This window comes from Atractosteus spatula, chromosome 7, assembly GCF_055471065.1.
Source record: "Atractosteus spatula isolate fAtrSpa1 chromosome 7, fAtrSpa1.hap1, whole genome shotgun sequence".
NCBI classification, from domain to species: Eukaryota; Metazoa; Chordata; class Actinopteri; order Semionotiformes; family Lepisosteidae; genus Atractosteus; species Atractosteus spatula.
Genome location: NC_142712.1, coordinates 50,669,610 through 50,689,029, shown reverse-complemented (window position 1 = coordinate 50,689,029; position 19,420 = coordinate 50,669,610). Strand labels below are relative to the sequence as shown.

Genomic DNA, 19,420 nt, shown 5'->3' with positions numbered 1-19,420 from the left:
ACTCAACAAAAAAGGAAAGAGAGCGAGAGAGGGAGAAGGGAAAAATACAATTACGCCAAGTAAACAAGGAGCCGCACAAACGGCTTCATGTTCATGTATCTTTTCTGCGATGTACAATCACGTTGCCTGCCACCCTTTGCCTTGCTGTTTTTTAAATCCCCAAACAGATGAGCATAATTCATGCCTTGCACTGGCTAGGGGGTGGGCAGAAGTTTGCATGTTGGAGGGGGGGGGGGAAGAGACACATTCAGAGGGGACAGAAGGGGCACCACAGTGATGAACACAGTTAGCTCTGGTCACGCCTGCTTGTAATCTTCAGTGCTTGTTGAAGACTTTAGCCCAAGACGAACCCACCGGGCCCCCATCCGCATGTACTACTTGTGTGCACGACATCTCTTTCTCCTTCTAATTGTAACTACTGTAGGTGCTACCATTCCACCTTGGTCAAAATATTCAAGAGTTTTAAGTATGTAACTACAGCTGTTGTCTAGTTTTTGTGTTGTGCTCAAGGCTCAGGTGATTTTCAGGGTGTTTCTTTTCCAGTCTTTTGTCCGTCACACTACGTGTAACTTCCTTTAAAACCCCCAGCTGAGACCTGGCCACGCCGCACGGTGGAAAGACCCGCTTTCTCCACAGCACAAGGCCCAGGTGACAGGTTTGAGGAGACCGGCACCTGCCGTGTTGGTTTCGACGCGTTCCCGGTTTCTTTCTGCTGGTTTAATGACGCCGGGGCGGCGCAGGGGCCGGACGGAGCGGGGCGCTCCGCAGGGCAAGAGGCGCACAGAGGCCACCGGAGAGCCGGGCGGTCGCCTCTTTCTGCTGCCCTCCCACCGCTGAGCAAAAGCGAGCAGGATTACACCCTGGAAATCTCCCTCCCTTCAGACCCCGTGCGATAATAGCTTTCACTCTCTCTCTCTCTTTCTGCAGCCTGAAAGTTTTAATTTAGTGCGCGCTCGTATTAAGCACTTGGTCAGCTCGAATGGAGGTGGCGGGCGCATTGCTCACGCGCCGCCAGGATACAGGGAAGGGCGAAGGAGAAAATAGTTTGAGTGATGCCTTTGCCTTGTGAGTAATGAACAGTTCAGGGAGGTCAACCCATTACAACTGAAACCGTTTAATTATTAATTACGCACAATCTATAAGCGAAAGGACAAGTTCAGTATGTTTAATGTGAGGCGGCGCTGCCGCGTCCCTCTCCTGGCATTTCGTTATTAGCGCGTGTCAGCAAGGAGCTGAGGCAGAAAGGAGAGTCGCACACACAAATACACAAACACAACTGAGAAACACAACCCGACGCACAGACTTTACACCGCAACGGTTTTCAAATAAGTCCCTTCTAAGAAAAAAAAATGTTTTACTGTAACTAAAGATGTAACCTCCTTTGGAGATTTCATTTTTTGTTGCGGTCGTATTGTTTTAGTTCATCTTTTTGTGTGTATATTCTAATTTAATTATTTTTTTCATTATTTTCTGAAGGCTTTTTAAAAAAAATCCGAAAAATGTAGATTTTTTTTTATTTTGCATTACACTTCGTGGCATATCAGTTGTTATTTCTCATAACACTATGCATATTGTCTTTTGGAATAAATGTTTTTACATTATTATTATTATTATTATTATTATTATTACTTGCAAAAGCTTACGAATAGGACAGTGACTGTCGTGAGTACCCTGGAGAGACGACCATTCTGGTAGCTAACATGGGGAAGGAATGATAAGGAACCCATTCAGAACAGATGACACAAAAAACGAAAACTTGTGTCAGGTCAGTAAGTTTGACTTTGTAATTACACATAATTGTCCAAGAACCACACTTTAACTGCACAATTACACGTCCAATTAAAATATTATTCATTACCTCTTAAATAAACTGTTAGGCAAATTCTATTAAACTCCGATAATTGAGCGAGTTTAATTATGAGACGTGTGGGGAAATTTAGGAGAAAAGTATGGGATGTGAGGTGACCTACATTGGCACAGATATTTTGTTTTAAAAGTGACCTCGTTCCAAAACCACAGCCCAGAATAACTCCTAAAGTCATTTCTTAAAGTGAGGAAGAGCCACTTTCAGGAGCCTAGAAGTCTTTTTAGACACGAAAAAACATGAAGAACAGCTCATCATAGTCTTCTTCGGTTCAAGTCTGAGCTTTTCTCGCAGGAAGAACAGGAACACACTCAGCATAACCAGAATAAAACTGCAACAAAAACAGATTTAGAAGTGGCCTTGAGATGTACAGTATACTGTATAAAGTACAAGCTGATGAAAGCTAAGAAGAATCCAGACTGTGGTAACTCAATTGTGCACTGCACTGCCTGGATATTTACTCTTTCCACTTGAAGAATTCGATCAGTACAGCCACAAACTACACAAATTGCTAGTCGTTAAATTCCAAATTATGCATTTGAAAAATAATTTTATTGGCATTTTGCCTTTTATTATACACACCCACAGGTCCGAAATGTTTTGTCATCAAGGCGCTTCTGCAAGTCTCTGCTGAGACCAAGTGCTGCCATGTGAAAGTTTTCATCACCTATCTGGAGTCTCAACCGGGGAGTATCTACAGGTGAGCGATTTAACCGGGAGGAAGAGAGAGAAAATCGAGTGTTATTTATGCACCGTACAGTGAGCACCTAGGCTCCTCGCTGCAGTTATTACAGCACGCAGTGGGCCAGGGTGTGCTGCTGTTCCGCAGTCCCCACACTCTACTGTCAATTACAACTGAGGGAGCCCAGCGGGAGCTTCTCCTCCACAGAAATAGCTCACACACCGCAGAGGTCCTGGAGAAATCCAGCACTCCGGAACACAGGAACATTCCAGCACTGGAATACCAGGACCTCACCCGGCCGGAACCCCAGAGCATTCAGGCGCCGAACGACTATTGGGTTGTAGCTATGGAATACAGTCACTCCTAGAACAAACAATTCTGACTCAAGTGAGTGCTGTGTTTTAGCAACAGACTGCTCCAGCTACGGTGTTCAAGGGAACGTTTCCGCAGGTCTTTCCTCCCGGCGGCTGTCAGGGTGTATAACGCTGCCCAAGGCTAGGACTGTTAGCCCTTTATTTGCTCGTCTATGGACAGCATGTTGCTCCATTGTACTTTTTGGACAATCAATCTGTATAAACCTATGCACATTTTGCACATATTTTATTGTTTTTACAGTGACTATGATCAGCATTATTTGCACACACCTATGTATTTATTTATTTTATATTTATTTTGTATAACTTTGTCTATTCTGATGTCTGTTTTTGCTTGTCTTGGGCTGGACTGCTGTAACACATCAATTTCCCTACGGGATCAATAAAGTCTTATCTATCTATCTAACCCGGCACCAAAATGGCAGACTTTGCAAGCCTTTACAGCTACAAACTGCATTTGTGCTGACTTCAGGAGGAATGTCCATAAACCTTTATACTGCACATATTTATAACAGAAAACGGGGTATGTTATATTATGAGAAACATCAGAAACTGCAGGTTCAAGGCTTTCAGTAGGAACTACAGTCACTTGCAAAATAATATAAAAGGCACAAAGTTCACGGACTTCAAAAGATGCAAAACCTGCCAGGCAATGTTAACAAGGAGAAAACGAATGCGAAATTTTACACAGTTGCACATCAGTTCATTACAGACCGCTGCTCTACATCTGCTTGCAGGTTATCTTTGATTTATCAAAATTGCTTGACATTAGACTTGAAGAGAAACAACACAAAAAATAACGGCTGCCAATGTCAAAGCCACTCCGTGTGACCTGGTGTGAGAGGGAGGGGGCGTGCAGTCGTTCAGCTCTTGAGTGGCAGCCTGGGATCTGAGCCTCTGAGAGCTTCAGTGCAGGAGATCAAAGCCAATGCGACTCAACCTAGCACAGTAACTGTAACAGGTCAGTGCTGCTTCTGTGGAGTTGCTGTCTTGGCAGGAGAACTACCTTGCTCTTGGCCTTTGCACCCAGAAGCAGGCTTTCTTAAGATTCCTTCTCCATAAACCTAACTGCCCAGCTCTATGAGAGAGCATTAAAGAAGGCACATCCAACATTTTGTCTTTGTTTCTACTGCAGATAAGGGCTCTTTGCAAGAAACATTTTTCGGCCAGCATCAACGCCTTCATTTTTTCGAACTAACCTTAAAAGGACCTGTTTTTTTCTGGAAGAGAGGACTGAACGTCATGTAGTCCCGCAGCTCAGACAAACCCACTGCAGCAAATTTAACGTCTTACCCTGGCAAGCATGTGATGCGCGTGCCACCAGGCTTCTGACAGAGCTGCAACTGGGGGAGCGAAAGTTTTTGCAGCACAAAAGAAAATGTGCTATACAGAGCACTGAAGAGAACGGCTATGGCCTGGGCTATAATTGACCAGAGGTTCTGCAAGCAGAAATGAGTGACAGAACAATAATTTAAATGCGGGGGCTAAGCGGTTTTGCTTAAAAATTTACAGCAGGTGGAGCACAGCTTCAAACAGGCCCACGCAGAGCGGAAAACTGAAGTACCAGTCCAGCCATTTTCCCATGTTGAAACCAAGCAATAACGGACTTCTGGAGGAGAGAGTGGGGGTGTATGAACTAAAACCCCACTCAGCTGACGAACTGGGGTGAAGCGATCTTTAACCCCCCCCTACCTGCTCCTGAGTTCCCAAGCCTGCATGCCCCCCCAAAACCACACCACAAATGTGTGTGCACCCTCTTGTATCCCAGTCTGGGCCATTGTGCTGCTCTGGCTGAAGGCCTGTGTAGCAGGCGCTGTGTCTGTGGACTGCCTGCTACCGTGCTTCATTAGGAAACAAAATATAAGCTTTCCACTCCATTAGGAATGACTTTAGGAGCGAAAGCACATAAGACGCCGACTCACCTCATCAACAATGCATTGCAATAACTGAAGAGGCTTGAATGGGAGAGAGAGAGAGAAACAGTATTAGCCTATATGCAATATCTTTACAGTAGAGTGGCGAGAAAAATCATTAATGCAATAAAATGTAGTAAGATTAATCAAAAGCATCAAACTCTTAGGAAAACATTGCAGGCTGGAGTGTTCTATTATTTCTAATGGTACCTAATCTAATACTGGCAGTTAAGGGCTTGTGTTGTGTTTTTTTTCCTGCAAAATGCAATTTGCTAAGTTTAAAGGGAGGCATCCAAGCGTGTGCAGGATGCAGCCGTCAGGAACGCAGAAAGTGATTTTTTTCCCCCCCGTTTTCTTCAAACTCATAAAGCTTACCATTAAAGATCCCTGGTTTTTCTGAATCTGAAAAAAAAAGAAAGGCAATATGTAATTAGCATGTCATAATCAAAACGACTCACTTGGACACATTATGATCACTGAGAGAAAATTATTGCATCGCTGGTGGCAATTTGCGGGCATGTGTTAACACCATTTACATAATGAAAATACACAAATGTTAATAGCTTGCTTCTCATTTATAGAGGGAAGTCAGCAGAATGCTAATTTCACAGTACACTTTTTACTACCCTCCAGGTTGTATGAAAATGAGGGCTGAAAAGAAAAGTATATATTATATATAAATAAATAATCCATTTGAGAATGCTGTTTACCAGGCTCAGTTATAAATAACGTTTCTGCACTGCTTCTCTGACACCAGCCATTCCCAAGCTGCAATTGTTGAATGTGAAGCTATGAAAAGAATTTCAATTTAAATTAAACTCCCATTTGTTTGAATTTGAAATTAAATCATACTTAGGAATTAGCATTTTGGGAATCGTGCCAATATATGTCTATAATCTTGTACTTTTAAGGTTTGTTTTCTACATGCTTTTATAATTATACAGTGGCAGTGACTTTCGAATGGCTGAACTGCTGCTTGACCCCAAAATTGTTTTCAGTTAAAACAAGAGGAACGTAAACTGTGATCCCCCAGGACAAAAGATAAAAACCCTCACTGCTCTAAGCCCTCAGCATTGTGCCGCTTAGACAAGACACCTCAGTCCTGGTGATATTTTACGTCCAGGCATTCCCTGCTGAACCCACATTCTGCAGGCTCAACACCTCATGTCACCTCATAAAGCTCTGAGCATATTTCTGAACTGGGATTACATCATCCTGAGTTCACGGTCGTAAGTAGTTGTGCTTTGGGGGCCAAAGGTCAATTTGCTTGGAAACGTCATCGTCAACGTTTTCGATGGACAAGGTGGACAAGAATGGATGACCTTCCCTTTTAACTTGGCATGAGCCCCACAAGTAGGTGACTGGCTGAAGGGGTAACACACAGATACAGAATCTTTCGTCACATCACAGGATTGAGGCTGAATACTGTTCACCACCAAACACAACATGAACATTCGGCTCCACACAGTTACTCACATGAACTTTCACAAGGACGGAGGATGAGTCAAAATCCCAGCCATTCTACTGTACTTTTCCGAGCTGATGGCCTGTTTTGTTCCAGCTCATAAGAATATAGTAGAAAACATTAGAGCTAAACTATAAAAAGTAACATCAGCTTCTGTGCTGTTGAGATGCTGAGGGACAGGCAATGAGTGATGATGTCCATGGTACTGGAGAAATGGACCTAGTGAACAGGACCAAGGGCACTCCACAGCACCAGTGAGCAATCGTTGCTTCTTTCCCAGCAACTTTCTAAAAGAGGATTTGTTTGAGTCAGAGAAACACTTGGCCGAGAATACAGTTCTTTTGTGCTTTAGAAACAACTTATTTTCATCCATGATTCTTAATAATTAATAATCTAACTGCATAACATATGCGAGTAGGCTGGAGAGGCTGGGTTATGGCTGTGGGAGATGTTGAGAGTGCACGTCTTCTTTTCATTCTTATCATCTCCCAAGCTCGAAATGACAAAGCGTGATAACACTGGCAACACTTGTATGGTAATGTTCTAGTGCGTATTCACTCACTAATGTGATTCTTCCACGTACAAGGCCCTCAGCTGTAGTAACACTGCAGCAATGCCATGCCCGAGTGACAGGGAGAGGGAAAGTTGGGAGTTTTGTGGGCAGGAACGCTGCACTGTGACGCGGCCACTGCAGGGCCAATCCACTCACTACCACTGAACTCCAGCGCTGTCTCCAACAACACCCACATCAATGCAAACCAATGAGGTCCCAACTCAACCAATCTGGTCCTTAAAAGGCATGGGTCATCGAAGACACTGGTCCAGTGTATCATCCAGGACATGCAGGACACCATCGGTTTCAAACATCTCCCCCCCGAGGAGTGGCTACCGGTCAATCAAGACCAAAACTGCCCAACATCTCTTCCCCATGGACGTCGCCCAGCTTTACTACAACACGTTAATGCAGGGTGTAGTCTGCATGTAATTGTGGATCTGTGCATGTTCTTAGTGTGAAGTGTATATGCATTGTACAAGTATATATATATATGCAACTGCATAAATGTATATTTTGTAATTTGATACTGACAAACAGTAATGCCTATACAAGTGTAGTGCGCTTGGCAAATAAAGTGATTCTGATTTTGCTGAACACCATTAAAATGAGGGGAAGAGAAGGTTATTCTGACATCTGCCAACTGCGGAATAACATCACTGATCTACCAGTAGCTTTTTAGAGTGTGAGAAGGAACAGTCCTGTGGTCCACATCGCTACAATCCTACGCCAAGCTGTTTGTAGGCATCTTTCTAACTTTGTGGTGGACCCAGTTACAGAGGGATGGCTGACTTGAACACCACACACAACCCATGCTATGCGTGGCTTTCAAGTTTTCTCGTGTGAAAACTGGGTTCAGAAGACGAAACAGTGTTACATCCAAAACTTAGAAAAACTCTTATTTGATCCTGCCTTAAGAGTGTGAATCAGGGATCAGGTTCAGCTGATCCAACACACACGGATTGACTGCGACTCCAACTGGTTGATTCCAACTGGTGCTGATCTCAGGGAGCGTTTCAACAGGAAGGACAGAGCGAGGAGCCTGAAGAGCCACTGTGAGCTGTGCAGATATTAAATGAGTACGAAATCCTCCCTGGCCACTACACAGTAACTCTTTCATAGCAATAAAAAGCCCTGTATGTATCCAGCACATCCTAATTCAATCAGTTCTCCTTCAAAGCATGATTGTGCAGGGTAATGAATTGCTCATTCTGCTTGCCTTTGACAGTGCGGCAGTGCGGTTATTGATTCATTCTCTCAATTAAATAAAGCTTTACTCTCTCTTCTCTCGGTAAATACCTAGAGACCCCCCACCCGATGCATTATCCATTTTGTCTGAATCAGACACATTATCAGCCAGTTTTCTAAATTAATTCATTTAGCTGTGATAAAATAACTTTTATAATTGCACACAACACAGAAGCCTGAAATTTACTTTAAAAGATTAATTTACGGCACGGCAGCAATTTTCCTGAACAAACTGAAATTTGTCAGCTGCAGTACCAGTTTGTTCAACTCAATAAAGCATTTTATTAAAATGCAGCATTAAAAAAAAGAGATGTTAGGTGACTGTTGCATGAACAAATGTGCTTGTTTCAGGAGAACTGTATGACTTTCCAAAGCAATGAAGCACTGTCCCCTCCCCCTGGCTCAGTTACAGCCAACATGGAGATACACAGAGCTGTAAAATGTGACCAGAGCAAAACTCCGTTCAGCAAGAAAACGATCTAATAAGAGAACGCAGACAATAACTGGAAGCTGAAAACGCTGTATTCTAGAACAGGCAGCTGACAGTTCCGACACTGGTGGAACATACCGGGCTGTTTATAATTCTGTCCGATCCTCAGATCTGGAGTACCTGTGGAACACCGCCTGTCAATCAGAGCACAGCACCATCTGGCTGCAGAACACGAGGAAGGTGCCTAACGCGCCGCACTGAGCCCGGGTCCCAGGGACGCCGACTGCAGAAGAGGCACGGGTCTTTAAGTAAAACTGACCACGTGAAACTCCTGCTGCCAGCAGGACACGGGGGGGGGATGGAAGTAATTTATGGTTAAAAGCTGGTTCATCCTGTGACATTTTTACTTTTTAATCAATGCCATTGGGTATGAAAAAAAAAAGACTTTGGGCAGCAAGGGCACTCCATTCCAGTCTCCATGGAGATAAGTGCGACGGAAAGTCAGAAAGAGAGGAGCGAGGAAGAGGGAGGGAGGGAGGGAGGGAGGCCTCCATTGGCGGCGCGCTCATTGTTAACGAAATGACAATCCTGGCAGTGAAATGAAATGCGCCTCTCCGCGCCCCGGCTCCAGTCAGCGCTCATCCCTCTCTCGCAGGCAGCGGAATTGTGCTCTGCCCTGCCTCCCGGGGCTCAGATTTACCGCTGACCCGGGGCACGCCCTCCCCCCCCCTCCGTTGACAAATTTTATCTCGGCATTTTCCCAGCTCCTGGAAATCCCATGTCTCCCCACCTCCCCGCCCTCCCTATCTCATCTCCTTCTTCTTAACTAGAAAACGAGACCCAGCGAGGAGGTATCTGCTCCGGATCTTTTAAGATTCATGGAAAGAAATCGAAATCATGGACAGGCACAGAATGTTAAGGCCCCGCGGATTGTGAGTGAAATCGCTCTCCGCGCAGTGTGCTGCTGATTAAGACACTGCTTTTTCCACACTTCTCCTTCACTACCCTTTCCGCTTACCGGCTCCGAAAGTCAAGGGGCCTGAACAAAAAAACTGAAGATGCTGGCACTCTGCAAATTGCACAGACTTAGGAACAACTTCACTGATGGCACTGATGGATAGAGGAAGACAGTGGCGTTAGAAGATATTTGCTGAGCTATCACTACTGGAGCCACCTCAAGAATAAGTAACTGCAGAGTGGACACAGTGGCGATGGAACATTCTAACAACATGTGCTATATGTGATGTCATGGTTTTTACTTGCCTCTACCACAGTACTGTGAGCTCAGTTTGCTTTCTGAACCTAAACACTGCCCAGGGTGAAAAGAGGCCTTGTTCTGTGCCATTTTGATCCTGTCAAGCACTGGACTCCCCTTGGGAGATGACAAACATCTTGCCCTCATGTCTCCAGAGCTCCCCAGTAGAGTCTGATGGAGTCTCCCCATGATTCACCTATAGGACGCAACAACAGAGAGCTCCTGACATTTGTTAAAAGAAAACACTCTTCTTCAATGGCTGGTGCCACCGCGTGTCATTTTCACACCCATAAATGCCTTTTAAATAACTTTTTTGTTGGAGCAGAGGTTTGACTGCTTAGCCATATCAGACAACAGCACACTGTGCAAAAAGATTCACAATTCAAAATGTAGACCATCTTACTGAGACACATAGCTCCTGCACTATGAAACATAAACACACATATATACATGTACACACTTGTACACACACTGCAAATACGGTGCAAGAAATAGAGAAGAAAAGCACTCCATCATGAAATATGGGGATGTCTTATATATTTTACACCCATAAATGCAGGCAGCATAGAAACAGCACATAAAGCAAGTTTAACATACAAATTTACTTTAACACACAACTCAGTCAAATATATTTAAAAACAGCTTTCGGAGCCCCTTGGAAATCATCATAAAAAAACAAAACACGAAAAAAAACACAGCCAACAAAACAAAGGCAACAATCAATCAGTCGGCAGTGTGCTGGCGGCTGTATAAACATCAGATCAAGTCTGGTGTCTTCAAGGATTTTTAGAGCGAACCGTAAAAAACTCCATTAACTCCTGACAAAGAATGCAAATTAATCACAACATGGGGTGAAATGAAATTAAAGACCCTTTTCTAATCAATGACAAGACAGGATGAAAACGCTCTCCACTCCTTCTCCTTTCCCCCCTTCCTGCTTCCTCTACTGATCCAGCAGCTGAATGCTCTTACTTTAAAACCACAGAACCTCCCTGCCCACCCCCCCACGTCTGCCCAAACCCTGCAACCTGAAAAGGAAGGTGAGAGGAACTAACAGTGATCGTCTGCCCTCTACTCACAGATCCCCCCCATCACACACACCCTCCTCCTCCTCCTCCTCCCCCCCGGGCCCCCTCCCTCTCTTCCCATCACCCTCTCAGCTATCTGCTTACAAGCCCACAGATTTGCAAAACACACTAATCATGCGAATCTCAGGTGCATCCAATTTGTTATTCGCACTCTCCCATGCCAGAGAAGAAAGGCTGGCGCAGACAGATGCACCAGGATCCTTAAATGACAGCTCTGGCCTGCGGAAGTAGGATCGCTACAGCATCGTCTCGTACAGCCTGCAGGTGAAGTGTCTGGAGCACCATATGGAGCAGGGAAAATTAACAACAAGATGAAAATCACTGCGGCAGCAGGGAGTCTGAGTTTTCTCCCTCCAAATGAAATTTAAAGATGTAGAAAGAGAAGTAATAAATTAATGGGGTGTGAAAACATTCAATGCTTTACAATACCAGCGGCACTATTTGCACAGAAAGTTATTTTTTTTACTTCGGGTCATTTTGTCATAATTTATTAATCAAAGCATGGCTTAAGTACACTGGAGGACGGCGCACTTTCCCCGCATTATAAATATACATTCATTTTTAAAAAACCTCACCCCACTACAGTGCAGGCAGCCATGCGGCTGCGCCAGCGCTCAGCCTGGCGTGTTAGCGCCTTCACACGGGCCAGACAGGATGGCCCCCGCTCGCAGGCTGTGGCGGGGCCAGCACGGCTACAGCGCGCCGCTCTGCATCAGGGAAGCGGTCAATGCCAGCTCGCACGGCAACACGCTCTCCAGCTGATTACCGCGTGCAAACTTTCAAACCCCAGGAAAAGCTCACAGAAAGGCAGAGGAAACCTAAGATCGTGCAATATTGCTCATGGCAAGCAGGTTTCGGGGACTGAATGCCACGTGAGGCTATATTCCAATGTGTGAGCGGCACAGCCTGTCCGCTTGTGAAGATACTGAGCTTCACGGCAAGTGTTCTGATGGAGACACGCTGTAACTCAGTCTTTTAAATCTTTTAGGAAAAAAAGGACTAAATCTGGGCTGGAGCTTAATTTTAACACTTGGTAATCTCTTATTTTAATTCTTGCACAGAATATCAATCTTTTGTGCACAGCAATGCTGGGTTTAGTGAGGATCTGTAAACTCTGTGAGGTCTATGACAGGTGCGGACCAAGTCCCTGTTCGCCTGCATTCGAAAAGGTGCACCGCGGCCCTCCCTCAGCAGACGACAGCTCGCACCTCGCCCTGCCTCACTCTGGCCTGTGATCTCTGCGCTCCTTCTAACAGAGCCCTCTCGTCTGCCTGGAGGGACCGGCTCTGACGCTGGGAGAACAGGACACAATGCCGAACACAAAACAGAGTAGGCACATACCCGCCAGGACCCAAACACCCTGCCTTCTGCATCAAAAGCCAATGAAAACAAGTTTAAAAAAAAAACAGCAGGCTGATGCAGACATTCATACAAAAGACTGATCTAATCACATATCCATGCAAACCACTGTCATGGACAAGCCTTCACTGTAATATGCTGGAGCTCTCCATTACATCTGCCATACAGACAATTACAAGCGTGCTCAGTTGGCGCAGCTCTTCTCAGTGAGATGACATAGGAAGCGCTGTCTGCCAACCCATTTTTCACTATCTGTCTCCCTACTGTACGAAAGACGGATGCCTTAATATCTGTTACATGTAAAAGTGTCCTTTCCTACTCCGTGCATTTTCTGCAGAGATTACACTGAAGTGTTAGACATAATGGATTACCGGGAGTCTCTGGAAGGTTAAACAACGGTCTGATTTTTAAGAGCGGGGAGAAAATGGTGAAATTGAACGCCCGAGGTCAAGGACTCGGGTCCCCTGAGGTGTTTATGAGAATGCCTTATTTTCCTGCAGCTGAGTGATAAATGCTTTGTGAAGACACCCTTTAGTGCACTCTTTCTTGATGTTATTAATACATTTATTTGGTGGGGATGGGGGGGGGGTGGGGGTAGGGGTGGGGATGGTATTTTAAATGTTAATCAGAGCAATTTCACTGTGTTGCTATTTTAATTTAACGGTCTCCTGCATTTTTAATTAGTCCAGTACCTGTGACGAGGGGAGGGGAAAGCAGGGGACTGGGTGCCGCTCTCTCCCAGAACGCACTGGCTTGGCTACACCTGCCCGGTTCCCATCGATGGCACGCCCCGAGCCCCGAGCCCCGAGCCCCGAGCCCCGAGCCCCGAGCCCCGAGCCCCGAGCCCCGAGCCCCGAGCCCCGAGCCCCGAGCCCCGAGCCAAGCTTCCATGTGAACAAAGCAGAACATTGGAATGGGACACTGGGAGGGTGCGGATCACTTTATCCCCGACTGCAGACCACAGAGCCAAGATTCCAATAACAGAGAGCACCACTCAGCTTCACAGAAGCACCAGCTCTTAGAAAGCAGAGCTGTATGGTGGGGTGAAGAGTACACTAGCCTCTTTATTTCTAAACTGTTCCAATTTGCTACCTCAAAAAGCGAGGTGATCTTCCTCACAGCCCCATTGCTAGTTTATCAAGTCAATTCTGCTTTAAAGTAAAGTGACAACTGATAAGTAGCAGTCAACCTTGTAATCTGACATAACCTTCTGAATGTGCTCGATTATAATTCCTCTAAAAATGTTTATTGCTTTCAGCTGTAATCACATAGGAAGCATGATTGTTCCATGGATGTTATGAGGCACCTGGAAGCTCACAGTAGATTAAAAATGTTAAGTTGAAAATGTGACTTGTCTGTAATCAACAGCTGGAGATTAACCCTGATAACATCCTTCTGCATTTACACTGGACACTGAGTCAGGAGAGCAGATTACACAAAAGGGAGCCCAGAGAGAGGAGGAGAGATGCAGAGAGAGAGAGGAAAAAAACGCATTCGCACTGATTATTCAATAACCATGTTTGTGTCACAGCCACATAATCTAAAACGTGCATACATTAGTTGGTGTAATAATACAATCTGGATTTGCATAATAATAGCGAGTTAATAGAGGCTTGAAGAGCGCAGACCAACAGCACTTTGAAATGAGACATGCCCCAGGCTGCAGGGCTCATGCACACAGAGGGCACCAAGGGAACAGCCAGGGATCTTCACGCCATTACAGCATGCTTAAAATGACACAAAAAAGACCACCTTTCCCCAGTTGTCTCAGACTAGGAAAGTATTTTTTCCTGAGTCTATAGGCTTTGACCCTCAAGGGAAACATTATTAATTGTGTGCAGAAATGGCCCACGATCCAGGCACTCTGTGTCTGGAACACAGACTGCTGAATTGTGCTTGGGAAATACCGCAACCAAGGCATACATCCGCACACAATTACACATATAACACACAGACATCAGTCCTCAATTAATGACGATCAGACCCATCCACAAACGCATCAGTATTTCTGCCCAACAGGGGAGCACTGACTGAAACTTTGTTCAGCCGGAGCAAACAGAGATAAAAAGGAAAGTCCCTTATATAGCATCTCTGGTTCAGGTATAATAATAGTCCTCTTTTTATTTATTGACAAATGCGGGGAAAATGAGATTGTAGACGTTTATGAATTAGCTTTGTTTAACACAGGTGTTGTTACAGCCTAGATTGACTAGCGATTAAAACAAAGAAAGCTGACTGATGCGCGGCACCTTGAGAACCTTGGTGAAGAGAGGTGCAATGCAGATATCAAAAATGCATCCTATGGTAGACTGGGGGAGGACCTCCGGAGGTGCTTGGGATAATTTCACATGGTGCTAGATCATCCCTCCTTTTTTATATCTGTCCTTTATATAGTCTCCCTCACACCCAAAGCCCTGGGGCCTGACAGTCAGACGAACACACAGACAGGTACAGAGTCACTCACCTGGGGGTAAGGGAAACTGCCGAGCGCCAGCTGTGGAGAGACCAGAGGCACAGTATCAGAGTCCTGCACTGAAACATGCAATCCCGCACACTGACAGGCCAAGCAGGAGCAGAGCATTGTGCAATTACTGCGCTTGGGCTTTCCGACAGTGCCACAGAGGTGATTAACACTTAAATACCGAAGAACAGCTACAAGACTCCGTATTGATTAGTCAGCACTTAACTGTGGGAAGAAGTGGGAGAAACTAATTCACCTGGTGGGAAAGCCTGAGTTTTCTCAGCTGTTAATTCAATGGTCCTAATCAAATGCTAAAACAACTTTTAACGAAGATGTTAACATTACAGTAGCTTTCAGTGTGTAACAGGAAAACGCTGATCACAAATAGGGAAAAATCAATGCATTAATGCAAACCAATCATTTCTTTTTACTGTTAATAGCAAATAAAGCCATCATCAAATAAACAATTCTGCTGATAGCGGTCTGACCACTGAGCACACATAGACAGCAATGCCTGCCTGTCACAGAGTCACGACTGTAATGACTGCATTCTTGCTTGAAGGCATCTCTGAATCAGAGCTTTAAAGAAGAAAAAACATATTCCGCACTCAGTCAGAATAATATTTTGTTGCCGATGTCTTCTATAAGTATTTGCAAACATTATCAGAGAAATACAGATGTGCGTTATATCCTCTGTAAAGTACCTGTATACCAAGTGTGCTGCATATATATTCTAAGAATAAAAGTAAGTAGCCCAGGTGTGCATATACTTTCAGGAAGCACTTTAAGAAAACAGAATAAGCTGTGAATCCCAATAAAATGACAATGTGCAAAGTGCACAGCAACAATCCTGCATGCCATGGCCTGATAGGTAAAGGTGCAGCAAGTGGTGTACCGACTCCTCCTGCACAAACACATCAGAGCCGGAGAATTTAACAACATAAAAAGAGAAGGAGGAGGATGTCCAGAGGGGGCCAGGAGTCACCCACAGAGGCACGCCAGACCTTGACCCTGCGGTGAGAGGTCAAACCCAGGAATCAGTGCTTGTCAATCTCCAGCACGCACTGACCTCAGGTCAGAGAGAGGTGAAGACAGCAGGGGCAGAAACGAGGAAAGGAAACGGAAAAAGGAAAGCACAAAGGGGGAGGGGGTGGAAGAGGAGGCACTCAGCAGCTGTCATTTGTTTTAGCCCACACATGCATATAGAGACAAAACAAGTGTCTCTAAAGTGCAGAAATGCACATGCCTGTGCCTTATTCTCCATGTGCACTTGTTTAGACATGCATTCTTAAAGCCACGTTGAACAGTTTAACCCACCCAGCCACGCGCCCTCCCATGAAGTTGAAAAGATCTACGAACAGCATCACTGTTAGTACTGATCAATAGCAGGGGCTAATAATTAGTGGTGTAGCAGGAGACGGCACTATATCTGCCCATGCCCTCACTGCTCACACACAGTGTAATTTTAATGTCTGCTGCATTACAGTCCTAATAGCCATTTCCTTGACAGATTTGTTAGCTAAACCATTGAGAAGCAGAAAAGTTAAGAAAAGTGCCCAATTGTGCACACACAATAGCCTGCAGTAACACCACTGTATTAAACGTGCTTCAGATTTAATGAAGCTGTAATGGGTTTTATAATTTCTTCCATTTCTGCAGCACTGTGAGAGAACAGAAGACGGCTTTCATGCTGGAAGGCTATCTGCCTGTTAGTCAAGAATGTCAAGGCAGAACAAGTGGTGTGGACTGTGGAAGAGCAAACTTTAATTCTGCACAGCGCTCTGCTCTGAAGCCCCCCTCTGTTCAGGTTGCAGAATTGCATGCGACTGCTTTCTTGGGGGACTAAATCGAAACTTTAATCCTCCCTCCCTCCAACCAAAATAACCACAAAACTTGTTGGCATGTTTCCATTGTGTAGGAACAGGAAACCGCTACCAAAAGATGAACCGGCTTTTAATATCAGGTGACAAAATAGCAAATGGAGGTCGGCTCCAAGTTTTGGTTTAATTAATGTGAGGAAGTCGCATGCTCGCCAACTTGAAGGCTTGCACTTCAAAATGAAAAGATGAGCCATCGCTGCTGTGGTCACTCCACTCCTAGTCCGATCTGTGCACTCAAAGGACAACTTCTAAGAGCTTTCTGCTTTGCTGCAAAATGTGCTGTAGTGTTTTTTTATCACTGAATGAAATCCAGCTGAAATTTAAAAATTCTATATATGTGGTGGGGGGGGGGGGACATTCATAAGGTGTTTCGCTTATGTTGCACTTTGCAAGTTTTCAACGTTATACTTACAGGAAATAATACAAATGTTTTACCCTGAAACAAAGCAAAATACTTCTCATGAATACCCAGCTGGGAGCCTGTCAGCGCAGGCAACTAATGTGGTTTACTGAGAAGTGAGTGAATGAGTGTCCCCAGAGATACTGAACACCAGCGCCTTTTCCAGGGCTCCTATTCTGACTCGGAGGAGCGCAGTGACGGAGAGGGGTAACAGGTGTGAACGAGAGCACCGCAAAAAAAAACATCTGGCAAAAACATGGCACCCCCAATGCCGACGGGGATCCCAGCCATGCAGAGCGCTCTCGCACTAACTCCTGTTACACATTATTAGATCAGAAAGACTCACGCTCAGGCAGCCCCGGACTTCCTGCACACAGCGATCCAGTTGAGGTTTTATGAGCTGCAGGGGCTCTTGCACACCTGTTACTAAACATTTCACAGTCAGGGCCTTATTTATAATAAATGTGCACAAAGACCTCCAGCTAAATCCACACTAAATGCCTTTGTTTTTGTGCTTCAATGAGGCACTTTGTAAAAGAGCCTGTAGGTATAAAGGGTCAGAATTAAATGAATTGCATGTGCAAGGGAGTCTGATCTCCATCCCTTTACAATTCCATGATTTCTCTTCTGTCCGTGGTAGTGTTGCAGAGCAAAACGTGGCCAGTATCAGGAATCCTATCTTCAGCGGCCAGTTTATTTGGAAAGACCACAGTTGGGAAGCTGAAGAATCTGGTTATAGGAGTCACATTCAAGACTGAGCTGAAACAATGCACACGGTCACTGATCTTATTACAAGTGTAGTACAGTATATTTATGTTCCATTTTTGATGTCTTTCCATGTCTTTTCACCGTTTACAGTGTAATGCTTTACCATGAACGTTTGTGTAGCGCCACGCTTTTGCAATGGTTTTAACATTTCATGATGCTCTGCTTTGAAGAGCTTAAGGCCTGAGCATTCTGCAGGAAAATTCAAAAAGGGTGAGCTGACCAGAGGGATTACGCTAGCCACGGGGAAAAGGAGGATGAAGATGGGAGGCTTCTGATGAAAAAGAAATGAGCCGGGTGGAGCAGGGACCCGATAAAATAGTTTAATCTGCTGATCAGAGGCAGCAGAAGCACCTGTCCAGTGGGAAGGCTTTGAAATGGGTTCAGCAGACCCCCACTCGGGTACCTGGCTCTGAGAACACATAAGCCATTAGCTAATAACCTAAGGACCCCTGCAGAGCAGGCAGTGGGAGTGGAGGGACAAGTTGCTGCCTGGACATCAAAAGGCATTCTCCTCATCAACATCAATACAACAGGAAACCCATCTGAAATGTATATTGTACCTCTGATTACTTTACAACAATAAGCAAAGCCTTAAGACAAAGTGGAGCACACCACAGACAGGTCCTTCAGGGGTAAGAGGGGCTAAAGGCAGCATGTGGATTAGTCAAGGTCAGACAGGCCAGGCAGAGAAACACACTACAATGAGTACCCTGATAGTGTAAGTATTCATCTTCTAATCAAATCTGCTGCACTAGCGCTGCCCAAGGCTCACCTACCAGCTACAGAAGAGTTTATGTTTGCTCCATTTTTCATTTTATCTTAAGCAAAAAATAGGTAACCCCAAGAACATTTCAGGCAGTGCACACTCAAGTTTGGTCAGCGGAATGCCTGAGATATTTCCATTTTGTAATTCACAATGCAATGTTCAAATTACAATACAATAAAATACAATAAAAAAATCCAAATCAAAGAGGCATTTACCCTCAACCACTTACACTGTGGTTAGTTAACATTGCAGGGCCCTGGTGCATGGGACCCTGATTTTAGTCAACTGGGTTTTGGTGATGAGACGCTATATGACTGTGCAGACACACGAGTCATTTAAAAACACATGTTGGGTTACTGCAGATACACGGCAATTTTGTAAGCAACATTTATTATACTGCAGTTGCTTTCATTTCAACATTTCAGCACAATTCGATAAATACGCCTGATTAGCATCTACTATTGCAGTCGACGTCTTAATTTTGAAGCTTTACACTTCAGCAGTCAAGATCTGTTAATTTTTATATCTTTTCGGGGAGGAACCTGAATCAGGTGACAACAGCTCACAGCACATGTGGATACATTACAGAAATATCATGGCTGTTCATTAATTATGATTATCTTCCCAAATGCTACTACTATCATCATAATTTAGTTGCTGGGATCACAATTTGTAACAGAATGTTGTTAACCACAACAGATTAAAAATCAATAATGTTAACTGAAACGCTAGTTTTGTATCTCGCGTTTTAAAATGAAATCACAGCACTGGGTTACTTTAAAATGTAGCCTGTTCAGCAGTCAGTGGACAACCCCTCCTCCCCTCACTCCCACCCCCCCCCCCACTACTGGCAGTGCCACTTTCACCCCCACAGTCCGATGCAGCTACGATTGGAGTACATGTGCTTCTGAGCC

General features: G+C 44.8%; 1 protein-coding gene across 2 annotated transcripts in view; it reads right to left on the bottom strand.

Moving 5' to 3' along the window:
* The window catches only part of map2k5 (mitogen-activated protein kinase kinase 5), an 82,238-nt gene that overhangs the window by 23,048 nt on the left and 39,770 nt on the right, over positions 1 to 19,420 (bottom strand). For both annotated transcript variants that reach the window (XM_088922515.1, XM_088922516.1), the window contains exons 17-19: positions 14,696 to 14,725; positions 5,209 to 5,235; positions 4,843 to 4,875 (exon numbers count right to left, since the gene is read on the bottom strand). In XM_088922515.1, the coding sequence (XP_088778641.1) occupies positions 4,843 to 4,875; positions 5,209 to 5,235; positions 14,696 to 14,725 (90 nt within the window). The remainder of the gene's footprint in view (positions 1 to 4,842; positions 4,876 to 5,208; positions 5,236 to 14,695; positions 14,726 to 19,420) is intronic.